Raw genomic sequence first — 24,377 nt, 5'->3', positions numbered from 1 at the left:
TCGCAATGGGTACTATCCAAACAGGAGGATGGGTTGGCATGTTGGCAACCATAGTAGATGATCTAACCAGTAATTTTAAAAACTTTGTTTGAATAGTGCAATGTCACTTCAACTGACTGGGATGTATTTTGTTTTTAATGCACAACAGTTGTACATACTGTAGCCTTAATTGTTAATAAACATAACATTTAGCTTGTAAATTAATAATTTGTCTTTATTATTTTAGTGTGGGTATTTTCTGTTAACTATATTCTGGGAACATTGTCTGGTGGTTACCTTGTGTAGCTTCTGGGGATCAACTGCCCCACGGCCCGGTCTCTGACCAGGCATCCCGGTTCATTGTCTGGTCAACCAGGCTGTTGGACGCGGCTTCTCACAGCCTGATGTATGAATCACAGCCCGGTTGATCAGATATTCTTTGGAGGTGTTTGTCGAGTTCTCTCTTGAACACTGTGAGAGGCCCACCAGTTATGCTTCTTAATGTAGCAGGAGAGTCTTGAAAAGTCTTAGGCCCTTTATGTTAGAGTTCTCCCTCAGCATACCTATTGCACCTAATGATGGTGCTGTAAAGTAGTATTGAACAATTTTATTGTAATTATTTATGACTTAAGCTATGGCTGTATTTTTAGGTGACTACCCCAGTTGGTCACTGCAACCAAAAATATTACTTTTCTTCCTTGGAAGTAATGAAAAGTCATAAGAAAAAGAGATAAACAGTAAAACAAATTACCCTCGCCCTATTGTAGATCTGGCACAGTCTCAAAACATTAATCAAAAGCTAATTTTACTACCAGCACCAGACTGTTAATATTTATATGAACACTCGTAGCATTCATTGAGGGTCTTGGTAGTACAGTTGGGTTCATTCTTGACTCACAATCAGGAATCGCGAGCAGGATAATAATAGTTGGGCACGTTTCCCATCATCAGTAATTGGTTATGCTATACAGTACTGTACAGTAAACATTATATCTTTAGCATTACTAATGATTAAGCTAATCTAATAGCTTAATAGCTTTTAGATTATTCATGTCTTTTAGATTAATCATAGATTTTAAGCTATTTATAGCTTAAAATATATATAGTCATACAGTGGTACCTCGGAATACGAGTGTCCCTGCATACGAGTTTTTCGGAATATGAGCAGGATTTGCTCGGAAAATTTACATCGGAAGACAAGGGTGTTGATACGTGTACAGGCCGACCTAGGGCGTGGTGACACGATGATCGCCCCTCAGTTTACCAGTGCCTCTCGCCCAGTGACTATCCCACCTGAATTCTTCACCAGGATTTACAGTGTTTTGTTGGATTTTTGGCCATTTGACCATAAATGTTGTTGTATATCTCGCCATGGGTCCCAAGAAAGCCAGTGGTAAGGTTCAACCTAAGTAAATAGTTGTGAGTAGAGGCAGTAGAGGATGTCCCTTCTTCATTAAGAAAATGTGTGAAGTATGGGACGAACTGCAAAGTTTTGTTGAAAAAATTCACCTAGATAAAGTTACAGCAGGCCATTGCATTGACCTTTTAAATGACAATGTGATGTCTTACTACAGACAAGTGTTAAAATGTGGGGAAAAAAAAGTGTCTTTAGACAGATTCTTAGTAAGACAAGCAAGCAGTGAGCCACAAGCAGGTCCTAGTGGTATGCAGGCAAAACATGCCAGAGTGCACACCAGTGAAGTCCTCACTGCCTTAGGTTATAATGGAAGGGGACTCCCCTTCCAAACAGTAACACCTCTCCTCCTCCTCACCATCTTCCATACACCAACAGCAGTCATCAGCAAGGGTAAGTAACAAGTTGAACATACTTTTGTAGTGTAGATTTAGATGAATTGGGTATAAAATTTAGTTTGAAGTGAGGTTTTTGGGTAGTCAGGAACAGATTAATTCATTTCCCATTATTTCTTGTGGGGAAATTAGTTGCGGTTTATAAGTTTTCTGATTACGAGCTGTCTCCAGGAACGGATTAAACAATTAAACTGAGGTACCCCTATATATATATATATTTATATACTGTATATTCATATACAGTACTGTAATGCTTATCCTATTCTGGAAGATAGTATATAGTTTGGGTCAAAATATTTGATTCAGTAAATAAGGAAGTTTTAACGTATGTATTGTGACAAAGAAAATTACGACATGAATATAAAGACTGTAATCTGAAACCTGTTTAAAAAGTGATGAATTTATTTGTTTGAGAAGAGAATAAGAAACGATTCAACACGGTACAGTATTTCTAAGTTTTTCTTTTACCTCTAGGAACAGCAAAAAAGAAACTTAAGCATGAATAAGTTGAAGGCTTAATATTTTACATCAAATGAGTAATGATTAATTAGTACAAAAAAATTGTATATTAGCAAAACGTCTAGAGGTAACAAACACATTTTTATGCACAGCATTTTTGCTCTATCTTATAAAGAGGAACACAAGGGGTAGTGTGTGAATAAGTTGAAGGTTTTCCTCTCCCCACCCACCTTTCAGTGGTGGAAATGACTTGCCTGCTACTGTATGCGTGTTGAATGTTAATATTGCAGTTTATTAATATATATAAATTTTCATGACTCGTTTCAATATCCTTTTCTCATTTTCTTTTTCTTTCAGATAGTGACAACAATGCCAGTCTTTAGGCTCTTTGTGGAGTAGTGTATCTTGAAAAATCTCTCCCAAACTCTACCAGTACTAATGTTACGAGCTGTTGCAGTTGGTATCCCCATTGGTCTTACCTTTGTGGATTGCTTTGGCTATGTTGCAAAGGTTGAAGGTATATCCATGCAGCCAGCTTTAAATCCGGACAGTAATGGCAATAATGATTTTGTCTTCCTGAGTCGCTGGAGTTCTAGATCTTTTCGTTACAACCGTGGTGACATGGTATCTCTGATATCCCCCAAAGATCCTAGCCAGAAAATCATTAAGCGCATAATTGCCCTTGAGGGCGATTTAATTCGCACTATTGGATACAAAAGTAGATACATACGTATTCCAGAGGGCCATTGCTGGGTGGAGGGAGATCATACAGGCCATTCATTAGATTCAAACTTCTTTGGACCAGTAGCTATAGGACTCGTAACGGCTAGAGCATCTCAGATCGTCTGGCCTCCAAATCGGTGGCAACAGTTGAAAAGTGAATTGCCGAGTGACAGAATACCTCTCAATTTGCGTGGTGTATCTGGCAGGAGAGTTGATTCTAGTGAAGCAACTGACAAGTTAGATACAGAAGAGTGAAATATTAATGTGCTTTAATTTTATATCTAGTGAGTACAGTATTATCATTGGAAAATGAGGGTTGCTTCTTTTGTAAATCATTTGGAATTTGAATTTGAGGGGAACATAAATAAGAATGCAATATGCCTTGGTGATGTTGATAATGATGGACAAAATGAATTAATTGTTGGGAATGAAAGTGGCAGTCTTGCCATCTTTAAAGGAGAAAACCCACAGCCAGTACGCGTGGGAACAGAACTTGGAATGGTGTCGGCTATTTCAGTTGGTGATGTATTCAATACTGGTCTTAATGTGTTGGTGGTCGTCACTGGATGTGGATATTGCTATATATATGATTTTGAGGATGATCATCTTGGAGACACATCAGAGAAGAAATTACTGCAGCCTGTTCATGCTCAACGTATCCCTGCCAATGCCAAAGTCATGTTAATTGGTGATGTTAATGGAGATGGCTTTTCAGAGATGGTTCTTGCTCTCACTGATCGGGTTGTCCGTACATACCGATGGATAAATTCTGGTGATATTGTTGGGGGCAAGCCTTATGGGAAATTGATTGGGCTTAACAAATGGGAGTTAGGAGATCAAATTGGAAGCATCTCTTTCAATAAGTGTAAAGATGGAACTCCCTCACTTCTGGTTGCTCAGCCTGGTGGCACTTACTTCACTCTGAAAGTACGTGTTAGCCAAGATAGTGAGCTTGATCCATTTGATGAACAGTCATCAGAATTGCTCACTAAAATGTCACTTGACTATGAACCACTTGCATCGGCCAGACTCAGGAATCCTAACATTCATACAGAGATCTGTGGCAATATTAAATTGGGTAAAAAGAGACCTAGTTCTTACAAAATTGAAAGTGAAATTAATGGTAATTCAAAAGGGAAAACCATACACCCAAATACTGATAGATTTGAAGAAAGTCTCTGTGAAATTTCAAAGTCAGATTCTAGCAAATTGAAGTCAAGTTCCAATGTAGATGAACTGCCATATAAAATTTTTGATAATATAATGCCATCTATTAGATCACGCATTGATTCGGATGAAGATGATACTGGCTTGGCCACTTCTTTTGCTTTGGCTACTTTGGATGGTACTCTGATGCTGGTGCATGATGGTAAAATTAAGTGGAACTTGCAAGTTGATCATCAACTTTTTGCTGTTTGTGGATTGGATGTTACAGAAGATGGCAAGGATGAAGTTGTGGCATGTGCGTGGGATGGAAACACCTATATAGTCTGCCAGAACACCGATTGTGTTCGTTTTACTTTTCATGAGCCTGTCAATGCATTCACAGCGGGCTTATATGGACTTAGAGGAAAGCAGGTATGTACTAATTTGTTAATTTTCAATATAAAAATTAAATAATGCATATAAATGATTTGCTATACAGAGCTACATGTCTCCAAGTAACCAAATGTCAATCCTAAGTTAAATTGTATTGTGCTGTTTATTCTTACATAGCTGATGCATTTGCATTATTTAATTGTACAGTAACACTCCTTTGTTAATGTTGCATTGCCATTACTGTATAAATTTGGGTATGTATACATCTTTCTCAAATTCCTTGCTTGTTGCTTAAATTCTTTCCCCTTGTATAGATATACAGTATATAAAGCCATGTTAATTTTTTAATAATGATATTTCTTGGGTGTAATTATTAACTCGCCCAGTCTCCAAGCCTTAAAATGTGACCCATAAAAAAGGTCCTTAATGATTTCTTAATTCTTGTACAATAATTTGAGAGAACTACAGTACTGTATTACCAAAATAAATACTGAACCATAATGAGATGGTTTGCTTTCACTTATGTGCTCTGCATGTACTTCATTAAATTGTACACCCATATTCCATGTCAATTTAATTAAAGTTTCACTCCCCATAATCACACCTGCAAGGAATTAATATATGTACAGTGCAACCTTAATTTAACAAACTATGTAAGACCATCCACAATTCCTTGGAGTGTGGGATTCGTTGCAACTGGAGATGCCTCCACGATGCATTTTCCATGCCCTATGGGCTGATTTCACTCTGCAAAATTTTACTTTCAACCTATAATAGACATCTACCAAATGAACATGCCTGCAAAATTTATTTTAATCACATATAGCTTATTTCTCAAGTTTTCACCCTGAAAACTCATTCTCAAAAGAGAGCAGGGACATACCTGAGTGAACGAAAACCTTGCCCATTCAAAATGAAAAGAAACCATAGAATTTGGTTTTAAATATCCTCAGTAGTTTTCCCAAGGCTCCAACTATTTCTCATAATGTTTAGTCCCTCTACAAAAATCAAGAAATGTGATTGGAGCCATATTAATTTAAGAGAATTAACATTGTTTCCCCACGTCCTAGCCTTGAAATCTAATTTTCAAAGAAAAAAAAAGACCCATATTAGTGAATGAAAATTGGGGAAATCACAAAATTGAAATGAACTATTGAATTTGGTTTTAATTGTACTTGATGACTTTCCCCAAGCCCCATTACTATTTCTTGTAATGTTGCGTCCATCTGCGAAAATAATTAAAATTGCAATTGGAGGCAGATTGAGAGGCATAGATAAGGAGGCATATAATAACCGTTCGTCCAAAAAAAAAAAATCCAAAACATCCTACCAGAGATTCACTGAATAGAGGTTCCACTAGATTTCTCTAGTACTCGTCACTCCTGCTTGGCCCAGCTATCTTGTCACACCTCGTTTGCTCTATTTCTCTTATCACATTACCTACCCCTACCCCCCCAGCTGTCATGATCCCTGCTTCTTTTGGCTGTCTTGTCACATATGCTTGCTCTTGTTGTCTCATCATACCTGATGGCCCTAATGTTCTCATCATACACCTGCTTGTCCTAGTTCTCGCATCACACCTGCTTTACCATAATTAGAATTTAGATAGTCTAAAGTGCAGAGAGACTTCCCACACTGTAAGAGCACTTTGTTGTTAAGTGAATTTGATAATGTAAAATTCAGTACAGTACAGTATATACAATATATGTATGGGTCTTGTTGGAATTTTCATCATTTTTAACCATAACCATATACAGTACTGTAATTCACTTTCAATTTTTATCATTAGGCTATTGTATAAAAGTGGAGCATTTCATTCCTGTATAATTATTACTGTATTCTTTTCTCTTATAGGTTCCTTGTTTGGTGTATGCTACCTTCAACAACCACATCTACCTTTATCATGACATCACAATGTCCCATGTTGTCACCAAAACTATGGTAGAAGTCTTAAAAGAGGAGCCGAAATATAAACAGATGTTGGATGAACTTGGAATTAGTGCTAATGATGCTGGCAAGCTCACAGAACTAAACCATTTTCTTTTGTATGGAAAGCTGGAGTTATAATAATAATCATTATTATGGATTCGAGATAATTTTACCATGTGTCGTGGACGTTATTTTTTGAAAGATGAAAGCCTTGATGGAACCTTGTGCTAATATTGTAACAATATTGAATAGGGTACATATGAAGAAGCAATTTGAATAATAGTACAAAAGGTTGCATCTTTTATTATTTATCTCAAGAATGAAATGTATTATTTTACCTGCAGTATTTGTAAAAGCAATGAATATGCATACCAACCTAAAAAAAAAAAATTAGTTCATAACATTTTAAGTACAGTATAGATTTTCTTTTATGCTTTTTTTTTCTATGTAAACATTAACAATGGTGCCCGTAAATGCATAAGTAATATACAGTACCTTGCAGACGGTCCATGGCTGATGTACTGGGTGACCAGGAGTTTTCCCTTTCATGTTTTATGGTTTGTTAATTTTCTAATTTGCCCATAATTAACATTTTTAAGTGTAAATTTATCATGTAAATAAACATTATATTAATCATGGTTTTCTAATTGCAAGTCCTGACATGTACTACCTTCAGTTTGCTTAGGAATGACATCAGCCTTTGTCATAAATTATGTACTTTGACTGAAAGGGCAAATTAATACTTGTCAATACTCTATTCAGATTCCTATTTGGTAACATTAACTGGTATCCAGTTATCCTTTTGACCTAATTTTTATTTTTAATTTATTCTTTGTCTAAATTGGAGAGGAATGTTTATGTATATAAACATTCCATTGATGTTCTAGCTGACAAACCAAATGCTTCTGACACACAATGTGAATATAGAACTGATTACTCTGACACTACTGTATATGTATGGAGTTTCTTGGTGGCAGAAATTATTCAGTACTATACTCTGTGAGTATAAGAAATGGATGTAGTAGTAGGCATCCATCAGTCTCGGGAGACTATGGAATTGCGCTTCTGGTTGTCGGTCTGGAGTGGCCTCTCTGGGGTGCAAAGCCAGGGTAGGTTGATACGGGAGAAGCTGTTACCCATGCAGCAGGTCTTCCCTCTCCACGGCGCCGAAAGTCTCTAATGGAAAGGCAAACGCCAATACAATTGGTTCCAGTGCCGTCGCAGGAAGTGTGAGCTCCGGAGTTGACCTCGAAGTTGGTGAAAAAAGGCACAGGGACTCTACAATCCTTTGTTGTGTGGAAGATTGCGTGGCAATATAAGAAATATTGCCAGAACAAACGTGGACATCTTCAAGATAAAATTCGATCGTTTTCTCCAAGAAGTGCCGGACCAACTGAGCTGTGGTGGATATGTGGACCTGCAGGCTGCTCCAAGCAACAGCCTGATGGACCAAGCTCACAAGTCAAGCCTACCCTGGGCCGGGCTTGGGGAGTAGAACTATTCCCAAAACCCGATCCAGCAGGTACTGCAATTCACAGGATAACTCGTCAGTTTGCTGATGCTTCCATAGCATTTAACAAAGTTGAATGCACTAAACATCTTAGAGAACTGTTAAGGAGGAAAACATTTACTACAATTGCATGTTTTTAGGAAAAGTACTCAAATACAGTACTTTTATATTTATCAAATAAGCATAGTACATTAGCTGTGAAATGGAGTAATGTCCTCTCTGAAAATTTCATAAAATATCTAGTTAAACAAGGTGTCTTTATTTTTATATTTTGCTATCGATCTATTCTGAGAGAGCTAAGAGCCAGTATAGGTGATTATTACATAGGAGGTATTAAGAAAAATAATGTTCTTTGGTTATGCTGATTATCTAGCTCTATTATCGTCACCTAAAAATACCATGGAAAAATGTATATACAGTATATATATATATATTTCACATATGCAGTATAAAGAAATACGTGAAACATAAAGTGCTAAATACAAACTTTGATTCACAATCCTGGGAAATGTGCTGTACAGTACCTCGGTTACTATTAGCTTATTGGAATTCTTGTATCCAGGTCTTAAACTAAAAGTGCTAGCAGAGAGTTAAGTCAAATACTGTATATATCTTGAAAAGCACTTGGTCGTTACCTGGTCGGGCTCGACTGTGCTGCATAAATATTGGGTACACACAAATGTGTATACACCCACACATCAATACACTGTAAATGTGCTGTATGAATAATCATTACTTGAAGTTGAAGTTACATGTTCCTCTGTTCCTTACCAACAGAGCTGGGCAGCCACTTTATTGATCAAGGTATAGGCGTACTGTGCCAAGGAATTGGAATTTATAGTGAGCTCTTCAAAAGGTATGTTATATTCTTTTATAGTGGGACGAGTAAAGATATGTGGGGTGAATGTGTCTTCACATTCAATTCTTTTTAATGTTTAGGTTCATGTCTGTAGGCCTTCCACAGTTTATGTTGCTGCTCCTGTGCTGTTTCATTGTTTGTTCTTTGCTTCGTCACATTTTCTCTTTGCTGCACCGCTCGTCCTTCATTTTTTCATTCTTTGCCGCATCACTCGTCCTTCATTTCTTCATTCTTTGCTTCATTACTGTCTCTTCCTTCGTTGTTTGATTACTTTCTCTTCTTTACTGTCTCTTCATTCTTTGTTTGATTACTGTCACTTCATTCTTTGCTTCATCATTCTCTTCATTCTTCAACCCATCCTCCGATCAAGTCCATTCCATCCAGCGGTTGACCCCAAAGATGCATTCGTCAATTTTAACATGCTATTCATTCAAAATATAAATTTTCTCAAATATAACTGAATATTATTATATATTAGCACATTGAGCATATTTAGCCACTGGTTAGGTGTTAAGGTTTCGTTGGCAATTAATTATATTCGTAGTACGTGGGTGAATCGTTTACAGCGTTGTGGTTCGAACAAAGGTAGTCAGCGAAGCACTTGTTCCGGCAGTGTTTGGACGTCATCAGTTGTGAGTCGTGTGTAAATCATTTTTCATTCATAAATGGGGTTTGGCGGGTGCATAGAATGGACTTTGGCCTTTATGAGGACAGGCTGCATCTTTTGCTTCTTCATTCTCTTCATTCTTTGTTCATCACTGTTTCTTCCTTCATTTTAAATTCTGCAATACAGTATATAATTTTGAAGTTGTAGATGAAGGTGGCTCATCATCATTGTCATTATCAGTAGTAGTCAATGAGTACATTCCACTTGTTGACTGCTCATACAGTGTGAGTAATTTCTAAAACACTAAACAAAAAAGTAGGCAATGCCTTTTCTAGAATTCACCCTAATCTAGCATTTCAAGCTAGAAAGTTGTCTAGTTTTTTGCCAGCAGCCAATTGTTATATAGACAAGGATTCTGTTGTCGTGGGTTCATCCAGAGTTGCTTTTAAGGATTGTATTGGCTTTTAAACATTCTATTTCTGAGAAGCTCCTTTTGAATTTGAGGGAATAATTTCCATGTGAGGAATGAGCTTGTGTCACAGCCCATTTCTTACCACATCTCAGGCAGATTTTTTTTTTAAGTTGAAACTTCTACTGCATGAAAACTGTAAGATGAGTTTTCAGTCTTTCTAGCAAGTCTGTCACCATCCAGATTGTGCTGTTCACTGAGATAACCATGTGTAGAAGACTTCTTTCACCATAGCAGAGCCAAGTCTCCTCTACAAACTCTAGGTTTTGTCTCTTGAGTTACTTTCATTTGAATCTAAACTTTGGTAAATGGGAGAATACTTTGTTCAGATGAGTTTTGAGCTTGTTTGAAACCTTATTTCTTAGCAGGGAGTTCTGACAATTCTGCACCCACCTTCCTGCTGTGGATCCTTAAACTTGCATGTTATTGCTTGAAACAAGTACAGCATGTGAAGGTAACAGGTAGTCTGAAGGGTTAGGCAAGTTGGTGGTGTTGAGAATATGTTGGCTGAGATTTTTCATTGGGCAATTTTAAGTATCATTGGTATACATGTACAGTACATGGCAGAAATTGTGTGTGTATGGCTTCAAGTTAGTGGAATTGAATTTCTTCTTCTGGATAAATACTCATCAGTATCTCCCTAACATTTTTATACTATTGTAAGAGTGCAGTAGTTCATGTGGCACCAATGCCATGTATTCCTGCCTAGTAGAAGGCTATTGTTTTTGTTATGTACAATATCTAGGAGTAACACAATACTTTGCTTGGAAGTAAGGTTTTAACATAGTCCATTTTGTATGGACCAATACTATTTACAATACTGAACTCTTGCAGGAGTGGGCTGCAGGACAGAAAAGCCTTAGAACTGGCCATTAGTAAGAGCCCAAATGATGTAAAAGCTGCTGCACTGGAGTTGCTCGAGGTTGAGGTAATTATCAGCCGGAAATAAATTGCATACAGTAGTTCTTCTTCATACATTGTTGTATGAAGTATGTATGTATGAAGTATTGTATGTTGTCTACATCATATGATGTAGTTATCAGTACAGGTACCTAAAATATTATGCTCACATATTTGATTTCAAATCTAGAGAGAAATGAAGCATCCCAAGGGTGATATACTGTAATGTCTTTCACTGTTGTTAAAACAAATGGTGTGTGTGTGTGTTGTAGGTTATGTCTTTCCAGTTTATTATTATGCATGATTCCAGTATCATATGAAGCAGATGAAATAAACATAGTTTAATAATTATTCAAAATTAAAAGTGAAAATCATTACAATGAAGTTGTACTGCAAATAAAACCCAAATACTGTACAAACATACACAGCCTGTAATACGTCACAATTTTGATTCTGTGCAGTGTAGCCCAGTAATGCACGAAGACTGATATTAAAATGCATTTAAAAATGTAATTATTCCCTTTTATCCGGCCCATTCTCCTAAAATGAAAGTACATACTGTACTTGTAGTAATTATTTGGTGGAAAGTACCAATATACGGTGATGGACAAATAGAAAGTTGACTTGCATTATTGAATTTAGGCAAATGGGAAACTTTTTAATACCAACATAAATATAAAATCTAACCTAACCTCTTCTAGCAATCCTAGGTCTAATACATGCCATCTTAGACCTAATATAGAACATATATAATAATTTAACAATTCATTGTGTCGGGGGACAGACAGCCAGTGTATACAGTGGTACTTTCATTTACGAATTTAATCCGTTCCAAGAGACGGTCCGTAAACTGAAATTAATTTTCCTGTAAGAAATAATGTAAATTGAATTAATCCGTTACACCCAAAAATATTAACTTAAAAATACATTTTATACAGAATACTACTCGTATGTTGTACTACAGTATATCTTGCCTTTATTGAGGACTCTTGTTGGCATATGGAAGATGGTGAGGAGGTGGGGGAGGAGGAGAGGTGTTAGTGTTTGGAAAGGGAGTTTCCTACCATTATAACCTCAGGCAATGATGACATTTCTGGGGGTACTCTCTCTCCTACATTTTGCAAGCATACCACTAAGCTCACTGTTGTGGTATGGTTGTGGCTCACTACTTGTTTGTTTTACTAAGAACCTGTCTATAGACACTTTGTTTTTCTCTACCATTTAACACTTGTGTGTAGTAAGGCATCACAGTGTCATTAGAAAGGTTAATGCAACGGCCTACTGCAGTTTTATCTGGGCGAGTCGTTTCAGCAAAATTTTGCAGTTCTTCCCATACTGCACACATTTTCTTAATGAAGGGACAACCTTTACTGTCTCTGCTCAACTATTTTCTTAGGTTGAACTTTACCACTGACTTCCTTGGGACCCATGGCATGATATATTATATAAGAAGAACTTTTATGTTCAAAAACCAAAAAAAGCAGAAAAACAATGAAATTCTTCACAAAGAATTCAAGCCAGGTTGTCACTTGGCGGGAGACACTGGTAAAGTGAGGTGTGTCTCACCCGCACCCAAAAGAACCATGCACTAGTAGTCGTGTATTGACAAACTTGAAAACTGAGGTAAAACTCGAATACCGAGTCAAAATTTACAAAGAAATTGAGCTCGTATACCGAAATATCTGTAAAGAGAGACATTCATCAACTGAGGTTACACTGTATTTACTACATGTTAGGCTTATATTGAGGGTCCCCCCCCCCCCTCCAGGTCGCATTAATGCCTCTACCCAGGGTGCATTCCCTCAAGAAGCTGACTAACTCCTGGATACCTATTTACTGCTAGATTAGGAAACACAGCCAACCATTTCTGTCCCAACTGGGGTTCGAACTCAGAATTCCCAATTGTCAGTTGAAAATACAGTATTGTACAGTACTAAAAATATTTACATTTATTTTTAGCTTAATTTTTTCTGGACTTGATAAAATTAAAAGTACAAAAACGGCTTGTTTACTGGTGGTTCATCACTACATACTGATACTTTCCACCAAATACTCTAGTTACTATAAGTACTGTATTATCATTTCAGGAGGATGTTTATAAACAATGAAAAATGGCAAAAGCTTTGAATAACAGAATTTTGATTTGATGGAACAGATTCAGTTTAAATTAGCCCATTAAAATGAAGTTCCACTGTAATATACCATATTCCTACATCCACGTGTTGCATTTTGTGTACAGTTCTTAAAACTTGACGCTTTGACCATGGTTGGCCTATAAGTAGTGCATATGCTTTATTGATGTGATCATACTGTATAAAACTACAAGTTGTATGAGCATCCTGAGAACGTACAACAAATTGGTACTGTATCTACAACATTAAGAGATCACATTAAAAGATGTCGGTGATTATTCCAGTAAGCTGTATCTTTAAGGTTGGTCGAGTATTATGATATTCGATAATGCTTTGCCATTATTAATTAATCACTTTTAGTGTGTCATATAAAATTAGCATGACTTGTATAACTGTCATCATGCAATGTCAATAGAATTTTCTCCTCAATGTATTAGGATGACTGGAATGAATTCCTAAGCGTTGTTGAAGCCAGTGATGTTAGCAGAAAGGAGAGTTCCATACCTGAGATTGGTGACAAGATACCTAGTACCGTCAGCCTTTATCGAGTATGTGATGGAGTGTCAGCCCAGGACACCAGTGTTGGCACACCTGCAGCAATCACTTTAGCAGAGCTTTTAGAATCCTCAACACAAAGTGCCACTCTGTTAGTTCTTAACAGACACTTTGCTTGACTTCCGTGACGCATCCATATCACCCAGCTGGCAGAGAGAGAGGTGAGAGCGAATTTCCCAATACTTCCCACATTCTTCTATATCTCTCACATGAATTTATCATCATCTTGTAGCTTCTTCACACAGTCTTCAGATATTTTAATACACCTCCATCTCATTACAGGTATTTCATATTGCACGTTCGTCTTACATAATGAAGCACATACACTAACAAATACATATTGTATCTCTACCCTTCACATAATCCTCCAGTCTTTGATAAGAGCAAAGCTACCCCCTCCATCTTTTTTATCATTTTAATTTTCATATTTTCATCCATCCCATAACATACAACTTACTCTCAATTTTCACCATTTACCCTTTCCATTAAGATATGTTTTGGTCACACCTAACGTATCTGTCCCTCCATTTATATTATTTACTTTCAGTTCTCCTTTGACCAACTCGTTTACATTATATACAGTACAATCAATTCTTTATCCATTCCCTTCAAAATAACCTCCACTGCAGTTTTGTCTGGTTCCCCCCCTCCCAAACAGGGGTTGTGACAGCTATGGCAGCCTGTGGGTTACTAAGAGCAACAACCTTACTGATCAAGTTATCACTAAAAAAATGCCTATCCCTGGCTGGTTTGCACGAGTTGAAGAACTCTTGAAATTGGTCACAGGTAATTGTTTGTAACTCATTATAGTTCACAGGCTATAATGGAGGAGAACTTCCAGAACCAACTCCATGTGTACTCCTTATACTCGGTATACTTATTATATTCTCTGTACTCGTTATCTTTCAAGCTCATTATAATTCCTGAAATTATACTCACTATTTTCATATTAGTTCTTGAACTGATTATAGTGTTCTTCCTGAAACAAGAACATTTTCTGAACCAGGCAGCACAGTAATTATCAGGAAAAAGCTCTAATCTTTACAACTGTATGGCTTGGAAGGGATGTGAGAATAAGGATTTGGGATAGATCGGAGGGAAGGAATGGTGCCCAACCAATTGGACGGTTGGGGCTTGAATGCCAACCAGGAGTCATCTCTCATATTCTATAATCACCTATTCATGCTTTTCAAATTTTTGTGTTAAAAATAAAATTATATAGGTGTGAATTTGTTTTCTTTGCATTCACACAAATTAAAGGCTGCTTGTACTCACCTAGTTGTGCTTGTGGGAGTTGAGCTTTGGCTCTTTGGACCCACTCTCAACTGTCAATCAATTGGTGTACAAGATTCCTGAGCCTATTGGGCTCTATCATATTTGCATTTGAAACTGTGTATGGAGTCTGCCTGTGTATTCTATTTGTTAACTATCCTGGCACTGAAAAAAATTATTTCTAATGTCTTTGTGGCTCATTTGGGTATTCAGTTTCCACCTGTGTTCCCTTGTTCGTGTTCCACCCATGCTAAATAGTTTGTCTATGGCCACCCTGTCAATTCTGAGAATTTTGTAGGTGGTGACCTTTTGTAGTTAGGTCTCCCCTAACTATTGTCTTCCAGGGATGTGAGGTTTAGTTCCCATAGCCTTTCCTCACTCATTCCACTCTGTTCTGGGACAAGTCTGGTGGCATACTTATGAATCTTCACTGACTTTGTCTTGTATTTAACTAGGTATGAACTCTAGGCTTGAGCTGCATACTCCAGGATTGGTCTGACATATATGATATACAGGGTTCTGAATGATTCCTTACACAAGTTTCTAAAGGCAGTTCTTGCTTTGGCTAATCTAGCATATGACGCTAAATTTTTGTATTATATGTGCGATGATGGTGTTGAAATAACTAATGCAGCTACTTGTATGAAAGAAATAATGTTCTTTCTGCTTATGGTCACTTGCTATTGATTGATTATAATTAAAATTCAGTAATTTAAATCATATTGTACAAAAAATCACTAGATTTACATAATTCTGAAATTTGCAGAATGAGCTTGCTGCTGCAGGGTGTGAGGTGGTGGTTGTAACGTTCGGAAGTCTGTCTGGTGCTCAGCGGTGGCTGAGTGAAACAAAGTGCCCATTTCCTTACTACAGTGAGCCAACTTCCTCCATCTACCAACTACTTGGCCTCAAAAGGTTGTAATAATACAACTGTCATTGAATATTTTTATAAATATTTTCTTCCAGTGTCATATTGAATGATTGTCATATTTGCTCTGGATTATTAATGTTTTTTATATTCACGTATCATAGCTATTATCCTGGCATAATGTGTTTTGACAGGTTTAATAAATAATAATTTGAAGGTTGTAGATTTCATACAGAGGTGTAATCGTGTATGAATATTAAATTGATTTTTAGTTGCATTTTTAATGTGTAATTCATATTATATTTTGAGCAAACATGATTACCCTTTGGTGACCTATATTTAAATAACTTTATTTTGTTTTTTTAGTTCTCACTTAAATTGAAATGTTTACACACTACTGTACAGTATATTGTTGTTATTGTCTATAACTTGTGCTTTATAACAGCCAAAAGACTAGTGCTTATTGCTCAGATGTTTTAGCTTTTTATTGTACTGTATTTGTCACTTCATTGAAGGTGTGAGTATGCTTTGTATGGTGCTCTTACAGCCTTATTTTTCATGTTTTGCCATTTCAAGTTGAGCTGTTTAAACATAACTATACTCTAGAAATATATATACCATTAACAAACATTTAATTAAATAATCAGTGCTGTGCAAATCAAGTTGTACTGATGTTTTGCCCAGCAAAATATATGAATTTGGTAAATTTTTATTTTTATAACTTTCACATTTGACAGGTCAGTTGGATCAGTATGGAATACAGCGACACTCAGCTATTATGGTGCTCAGGTGGCCAAGGGTATATCTCTTCCTCAAGCTTATACAGACATCAAGGATGATCCCCATCAGATGGGAGGAGATTTTCTACTGAATAAACATTCCCAAGTTCAGTTTATTTATCGGAGCAAGGTGCCAAGTGATAGACCATCTGTGGATTTAATTCTTTCGGCTCTTAGGGATATAAATTAAAGGTACAGTATTAACTATAGTGATACGTTTTCTTTGTAATATAATATACAGCAGCTAATTTAAAAAAAAAATACCTATACTGTATGGAAATTGTAATACAGTAATAGGATTTGTCAGGGGACTTTAAATTCATTGACTTGCACATTAGAGGTGAACCACACATTCAAGCTTCATATACAGTACTCTGATACTAAAATTAAGAGCTCTGACTAATTCAATTAATGAGCCTTTTTTTCCAGTTAGAATAAAAAGATTTGCAGCTAACACATTCAGATATTAACCAGATGTCTTGAATGTACAGTAATGAATCAATTTCCATCAGTCCTTTTAAATCAAATATTTGTAGTAGCCACAACAGATAATGTGCCAGATAAATGACCAAACTTGAACAAAATTACTTTTTTTTTTCATAATTTTGCATAGCTATTTTCATGGCTATGCATCTGGCATAGATAGTACAGGCAAATGGCAAAACCTTTACAGTAGTAAAACATTAAAAATTTGGCACAGACTTTTTTAAAGAGATTTTTAATTTGAAGCATAAAAAATAATATACCTTGTCAAACTTCGAGGAACCCTTTGGCCTGTTATCATAACAAATGGTAATTAAGTAATTATTATTCATAATTACTATTCTACTAGGTAATTATGTTCATATCTAATAAGCAGTGCTATGAAGGTCTATGCTGAAAACTTAGGTGGCATTTACTGGATGATTTCACTTTAAATTGCTTTTATAGATATAAACTTAATCCTTAGCTTTTAATCAAATGTAGTTTGTATATATGGTATAACACAATTGCAGGCATTATCAATTTTAATTTGATACATTGTATTAGATATAATATTTTATGTACAGTACTTTTTATAGTAGTTTCAAAACATGTACTGTACAGTGTAAACCCAGTTGTGGGAAAAATAGGTTGCATTCCACTGTTAAAAATATTCTACTGTACAGTACTTAAAATTAAATATTTGCATTTTCTTTGCAATTATATTTCATTGCATACGTCATACAGTGCCTCCTAGTAATATTGATTTCCTGATTTCCTGATTTCATCATGATCAGTACCATAAAAAGGTTGTATACCAAAGCTATACTGGATGAAGTTTTTTTTTTTAAATTGACAAAATATTTTATCAGTCATGTTTGTTGATAAATTGGGTAAAAGCATGGAGTTCATAGTTGAAAATCTTAATGGTTGCAGTAGACGAAATGGAAGACGTCATAAGCTTTGAAGGATTTATTGATGAGATACAGCACATGGGGATTTTCCAACCAGCTAATGATGATGTTGACTGGCTGGAAAAAGATTCTAATGACCCAGAATATTGTGTACTGAGTAAATATGAAGTTCTCTGGTCCATAATGTGAGAGGTGAACAGCTAGTGCTGTTCACCTAGCAATAAATAGATACATGGTAGTTAGACAGTTGCTACGGGCTGCTTCCGGGGGGTGTGTAACAAAAAGGAGGCCTGGTCGAGTACTGGGCTGTAGGGGACGCCAAGTCCCAAAATCATTAAGATAAGGTAATTAATAAAGATAAATATTTATTCATACTTATATTTCATACAAGTATTTACAGTGGATATCTTCAAAACAAATTATGATACTTTATACAAATGTACTTTTATGAAAACACTTTTGCACCAGATGTATCTTGCTTCCCTAATCTTAATCAGATTTTTGTTCAAGGCTTTTTTGGATAAGGGTTAAAGTTAAGATATTTAACTATATCTTCTAACTAGCTGTTACTCAAGTATACAGCTTATGAAATTATTATTCTTGTGCTTTGAAGACATTTTTTTTAATAAGTTTATATTACAAATAATTATTACAATTTAAACTGATCATAAATCCAATTACATTTATAAAAATATAAAAAGTTATGCCTGAATCAACACACACACACACAGCAACAACAAACTGAATGAACACAAGTATGACCTTCAAACTGGATGCACAAGTGAAAATGGAAATATTTACATCACTGATAGAAGTTAGAAACATGACAGACACAGAAATCTGAGCAATAAAACATTAATTAAAAAAATGTTCAGTTATAACTGACAGACATATCAGTATATGAAATATTGAAACTGGGCTTTAGTAAATCTGGATCAAAACTGGCTATAGGTTGCAATGGCACAATCTTGCCTGGCGCAAGAGAGAGAGAGAGAGAGATAATGAATGAAGGGGATATCAGATCTAAAATAGTTCATAACATGCACATGAGGGGAAAATATTTGGAATGTAACCACAAGTTCTTGGTAGAGAGCTGAGGCAGCAGTTCATCACAGCAACCCACACTTTCATCACCACCCAAGGATCCACAGATCAAGGCTGAAGGTTAAATGGCTGTAATTGGTTGAAAAAATTACCCATCCCCCAAGTGGTGATTACAACTGGAGTTTGTAAAGGAGCTACTGCATCGGACGAGAGGTTGATCTTTGGTGTTTTAAGGATGTTCAGCATCAAGGTGTCTTCAATACCTAGTAGGGAAACGGGAAGCTTACAAGTCCTCTATGGTATATTACCAACAAGAATTAACTAAAAGGATACACATTCAAATTGTACAACTTGCTTTGTATGCGACTTCAGTAAGGACAGAGTAATTAGAATACAAAACCAAAGAATTGTGAAACTTGAGTGTTTAGAGAGAAAATTAGTTTTTGACAATATAAAAATAAAAACCCATTCTAACATTTGTTAAAAAAATTTAAGTAAACATTTTCAGGTCAATATGCAATTAAATAAAATCATCTATTAGCCAATAAAAACGATAATATATTTGAAATCTACATACAATTTAATTACATTTTCCAGTATTAACAAGTTTCATTAGTTCAGTAGATTCTAGGTAAATATATTCTGTAATCCAATTTCCACAACCTTGCTTGAAAGACCTATCATAGATAGGTTTACAAGACATTCATCAATTTTACTCACCTTTCCTTCTTTTCTTCTCTGGAACTTTGTCTAATAACAGCTGGTTTGGCACTTGATGGCGAGTCTCTCTCGAATATGGCTGCCATGTCCCTAATTCGTCTTTGCTGACCAGAGTTTCCTCTTGCAGCTGCATTTCCTGTACCAGTTAGGGCACTTGCATCACTACTGCTCTCTTCAATATTGCTTATTTTCTTAGGAGCACTTGCAGGAGAGGGAAGAGTTGTTTTTGGAATGCCAGGGGAAGGTGCAGATTTTGAAGGTCCAGGTGATGATGGGACTACTTTAGGAATGCCGGGCGATGATGGAGAAGCTTTAGGAATAGAAGTTTTTCTTACTGGTGACAAGGGTATAGGAGTAGAGCTTTTTCTAGTTGTCGTCATTTCCATTCCTGATTTTTGTTCTTGTTTAATGGTTATTTTTTCAATTTTAGGTTCTCTTTCTGATTTATCCAAAGTAGGAGATTTCTCTCGATTCTTAGTCCATATTGCCACCCTCTCTTTAACATTAATATCATCTTCAATATCATCTTTTCCAGCTTTGCGACGCCCACTACCCCTAGTGCTAGCTGATCTATGAAAACTTGGAGTTCCAGAGGGAGATTTTATGGGACTAATTGGGGCAGAGTTCTTTCTTAATGGACTAGATTTAGAGTCGCCACTGTTAGAACGGCGCAGTAATATTTCTTTGTCTGGAGATCTCCTCAGACACGAACGTGGGCTCGTCACCTCGACTGATTTACTACAGCCACCACTGCTGCTACCAGTACTACTACATTTTTGAAAAGTAGGAGTAGAGCTTCCTGACGAGAAGCGAGTCCTTGTTGGACTCTTCAGCTCCCCAACTCTTCCCATATCACTTAGACTCCTTCTAGCAGGAGAGGTTCTCTTGAATACTGAATCACTGCCCTGTTCCCCTTTGTCTGATTCAACTTGCGAGTCCATGTTAAGTTTTTCCATGGTAACCATACCTCCAATCTGTTTAACTGGACTGACTTTTCCTGAATATCCCTCTTGAAGTTGTTTTGATGGGCTATTTTCTCTCCCCCTTTGACTAACACATTTAGTATCTGAACTCTGAATAATCTCATCATCATTTTCACCACTGTCATCTTCTGGTCTAGATGGACTTGTCGCCTTCTGTTTGAGTCTCATGATCATTTCATCTTTTTCTCCACGGAAACTCTCAGATTTGTACTTCTCTCTTAAAAATGATCGTCTTTCTTTTTTATACTGCTCAATTCTCTCTCTCTTCTGTGGGTCCATGAGGTTAACATTACCAAGAATATTGGCAATATCAATTGCTGTGGTATCCTCAGCCTCCTTTGCTGCACTTTCTTGAGTAACAATGCTTAGTTTAGCATCTTTGGAAATTGACCCAAAATCTGGAGAACTTTTAAATCTTTGGAAAGTAGGAAATTGTGAGGACAGTATGGGCTTACTTTCCGTTAGCTTCTGGGAATCTAGGTACTCAGGATCAGGTGGAAGTTCTGATTCAGATCCTCCACCTTCTGTATATTCAACCTGAGACTTTATATCACCTAAATTATGGTGAATCTTGGATTCAAATGAAGGACTTGATTCAGTTTGACAATGAATATTGAAGGGCAATTGACTAGGCTTAAAAATTTGTGGAGAGGAATTTTCTTCTGTCGGTGTTACCTGGGCAGATCCACTACTGGGAGTTCCTGGTGTGGCAGGGGAATCTGGAGAGATAGATACAGATGATGGTGTAGAGACCGGTGAAATTAAGGGTGATGATAAATTTAATTTAGGCAACTGGCGTGGTCGTGGAACAGGTGCAACAATAGGGGCATGACGAGGAGTGGTCCTGGGCCAAGGTGCAGGACTGATGATGCTTGGGAGTGGTAAAGCTCTGTTTGGAGTAGAAGTTGCAGCTGGAGGTACTGGGATGTTTTCTAGAGTTGGTGGAGAGAGACTTGGCAAGATAGGAGGTAAGGTACAAGTAGATGAACAGTGATCCGTTTCTTGTATAGGTTTAGGAGAACTTGCATCATCACTACTTACTGGAGATGTAACATCATCTGTAGTAGACTCTGTTGGTGAAGCAAAAGATGGAAGAACTAACACCTCCGTTGCCATGCTTACTGATGAGGGAGTAATGGGCGAATCCAAGCATTCACTGTCCTCACTAGGCTGAGTATAAACTTCAGCATCTGCAGCAGATGCCTCAGAGTCTGGTATAAATTCTTGGGAACAAGGCAAGGATTCATGAGGATGGGAAACACTGATGTTGCCCATTTGAGGCACCTGAACTGGAAGCTCTGAAGAATTATCAGATAAACTTAATGTGTGTGCAGTTGTACTCGACTCATCATTCGCAGTAACACCACCTAACTGTTCTAATGCATGCTGCTTTTCCTCATTTACCTTAAGCATGTCATTCACTTCTTGTATAGATTTCCTAAGAAACTTTACTTGTTGGTACACCATTTCCCCTTCAATCTCAACTTCAGTTTTATTATCACATTCTGCATTTTCAGAAGCTGCAGACACCTGGGAGCTAAACTCTATGTTTTCATAATTTGGCTGATGTCTGAATGAATATTCTTCATAAGCATCATCTGTATCAGGCACAATCTGGTCTTGTTCATCACTACATTCCTCTAAATTTTCATACACTGGTAGAGATTCCTTGGCAGGTGATTCAACATTTTCATACACACTTTCTACTATTATACCTTCATGAGCCTCTGCTATTTCAACATTTTCATAACAAACATCACCTTCAGAAGCACTAATGATTTTATATTTTTCATTGGATTGTTCTCCTATACTAGTTTCATTTTGGCTCTCATTTTCTATTTCATATTGGGTTAAATACTCCGGTCCATATTCTACATTTTCATACTCGGCACCATATTGAACATTCTCATACACAGAGTTATAATTATAGTTTTCATACCCTAGATCAGCACATGTAAGCTCTGACTCCATTAATAAAGTTTGTCCACTTGCTTCAGAAGTCTGAAAACTAGTTTGGGAAGACTGAACACTTGGGGAAGAAGAGTGTGGTACAGGCTCATCATAAGGAGAATCTTCTACCTTTAGAGGATATCCTGAGTTACATGTGTCTACGTTTTCATACATTGGACCTTCTTCAGTCGGGTCATCACTGCTACTCAAATCTATTGATAATGGGCTAGATTGACGAGGCTCCTCAACAGCAGGTGTATATGGCACTGGCTGTCCGACACCTACTAAATCCTGAACAAACTGGGATTCGCTGGGTGTAGAAGGTTCAGTTGTGTCACTAAGTGGGTGATACTGAATCTCTAAAAATGTAGAGTCCCCTTGAGGAGTCTCTGGTGAGGTTAGTGCAGAACCCAGATTAAGCAACTCTGCTGTAGGAAGCCCCAACAAGGAACTGGGACGAGGCTTTGGAAGTTCTTGTGGTATGAAGTCGTCTTGCACTGGCATTACTGCAGTAACTGGTGTATTTGGAGTAACAGGATCACATTCTTGTATCTCAGAACTTAAAGCAACTATGGCAACTGAGGGTGCAATAGGAGTTAATAAAGTAGAGGATGGAGCAAAACTGCTAACAATGTCTGCAAAAATTTCTCTTCCATTTCCCACTGTTCCCATACCACTGCTACTGCTTCCTAATGTAAAACTCTCATTATCTGATACAGTGGCTTCTGCAAGAGAGGTACTACTCACTTCTGATACACTTACCGAGGGAGACGTTCTTAGATGTGTAATTTTATCTAATAGTTCTGGATCTATGAGGGTGTAGTCCATACTAATTCGTGATGGAGTATCATCACATTCTTGACTTTCTGCCTCTACATGCACTTCAGCTGTTACTGTTTCTCTACTTTTTTCATGCTCTGGTAATAATCTAGCCCCACTTAAGAAGCTGGAGATTTCTGGTTTAAAAGAATGGGTATCTAATTTTAAAGTCTGACCATCTTTATCTTTAGGCTCTGTCTCTGTTGTGCGAACATGCTTAAATTTTGGAGAACTAGAAGGAGAAGTTGGTCTTGGTGAAGTTTCTGTCCGGCGACGAGAGGTTTCAGGGCTGAGAGCATGGACAATCTTATCCTTGAGAGATGCTGATGCCCTTTTTAAACTATTGTTGCGCGAATCCTCACTAGAGTCACTTACACTCTGGTCATGTTTTCGTTGGGTGGGTGGAGAAGTGAACCTGTGTTTAAATTTTTCCTTTAGACTCTTTTTCTCTGGCCTGGGGCTTAAATTTTCTTTGCTTCTGCCACTCTCTGAGCACATACTTAAGTTTTCCATATCTAAAGTTGAGCTGGACATATTATCTGGATCCTCAATTGATGTTGATTTCAGAGTATCTGCCTCAAAGACTTTGAAGTCTTTTTCACTGGTACTAAAGTTCAAATCAAGTTCACTATCCAAGTATATTCTTGAATTATCTGGCGAGAAATCAATATCACTTTCACCTTCCTCTTTGACCGGCACTTGTGAAGGTAAATTGTCTGACCGACTTTCAAGTGTATTGAAGTATGAATCATGAGAAACGGAGCGATTATGTGTGCGTGGAGAAGGAATGGGACTGGACAGTGAGCTGCTTCTGCTTTCCCGCTCATCCTGTGGAGATCTTTCGTACTTCTCCCAGATTAATGCCTCCCGCTTTTCTGGAGATTCTAGTGCCTGTAAAATGAAAAACTAAGAGTATATAGACAAAAATATACACTACATTACATTATCAAAGTTCATTTTAAGTATAATTGTACTGCAAATGATGAGTTCTAGACCTTTTTTCTTCAAATTTTTTTCACCAATTGAGACAATATTGTTAATAACCTTCAAAATGTCTTGACAACAGCATTTACAATAATGAATAATAAACCAAATA

The 24,377-nt window shown here is 36.9% G+C and overlaps 2 protein-coding genes across 10 annotated transcripts in view; one reads left to right on the top strand and one right to left on the bottom strand.

Moving 5' to 3' along the window:
• Window positions 1-17,571, top strand: part of LOC123745327 (KICSTOR complex protein ITFG2) — a 28,772-nt gene extending 11,201 nt beyond the window's left edge. For 2 of the 3 annotated variants that reach the window (XM_045725788.2, XM_069300783.1), the window contains exons 3-4: window positions 2,605-4,548; window positions 6,364-7,072. In XM_045725788.2, the coding sequence (XP_045581744.2) occupies window positions 3,280-4,548; window positions 6,364-6,576 (1,482 nt within the window). In that variant the 5' untranslated portion in view covers window positions 2,605-3,279 and the 3' untranslated portion in view covers window positions 6,577-7,072. Of the gene's footprint in view, window positions 1-2,604; window positions 4,549-6,363; window positions 7,073-13,352; window positions 13,632-15,508; window positions 15,658-16,347 lie in introns of those variants that run through there. The other variant, XR_011222036.1, reaches the window with a different exon arrangement.
• Window positions 17,572-18,127: 556 nt separating this feature from the next.
• Window positions 18,128-24,377, bottom strand: part of LOC123745325 (GTPase-activating protein CdGAPr) — a 427,987-nt gene continuing 421,737 nt past the window's right edge. For all 7 annotated transcript variants that reach the window (XM_069300776.1, XM_045725778.2, XM_069300774.1 and 4 more), the window contains 2 exons: window positions 19,530-24,172; window positions 18,128-19,072 (listed from right to left, as the gene is read on the bottom strand). In XM_069300776.1, coding sequence (XP_069156877.1) covers window positions 19,066-19,072; window positions 19,530-24,172 — 4,650 coding nt within the window. In that variant the 3' untranslated portion in view covers window positions 18,128-19,065. The remainder of the gene's footprint in view (window positions 19,073-19,529; window positions 24,173-24,377) is intronic.

This window comes from Procambarus clarkii, chromosome 44, assembly GCF_040958095.1.
Source record: "Procambarus clarkii isolate CNS0578487 chromosome 44, FALCON_Pclarkii_2.0, whole genome shotgun sequence".
Taxonomy (NCBI): Eukaryota; Metazoa; Arthropoda; class Malacostraca; order Decapoda; family Cambaridae; genus Procambarus; species Procambarus clarkii.
The sequence above is the reverse complement of the archived record's forward strand: the minus strand, read 5'-3'. Positions and strand labels throughout refer to the sequence as shown.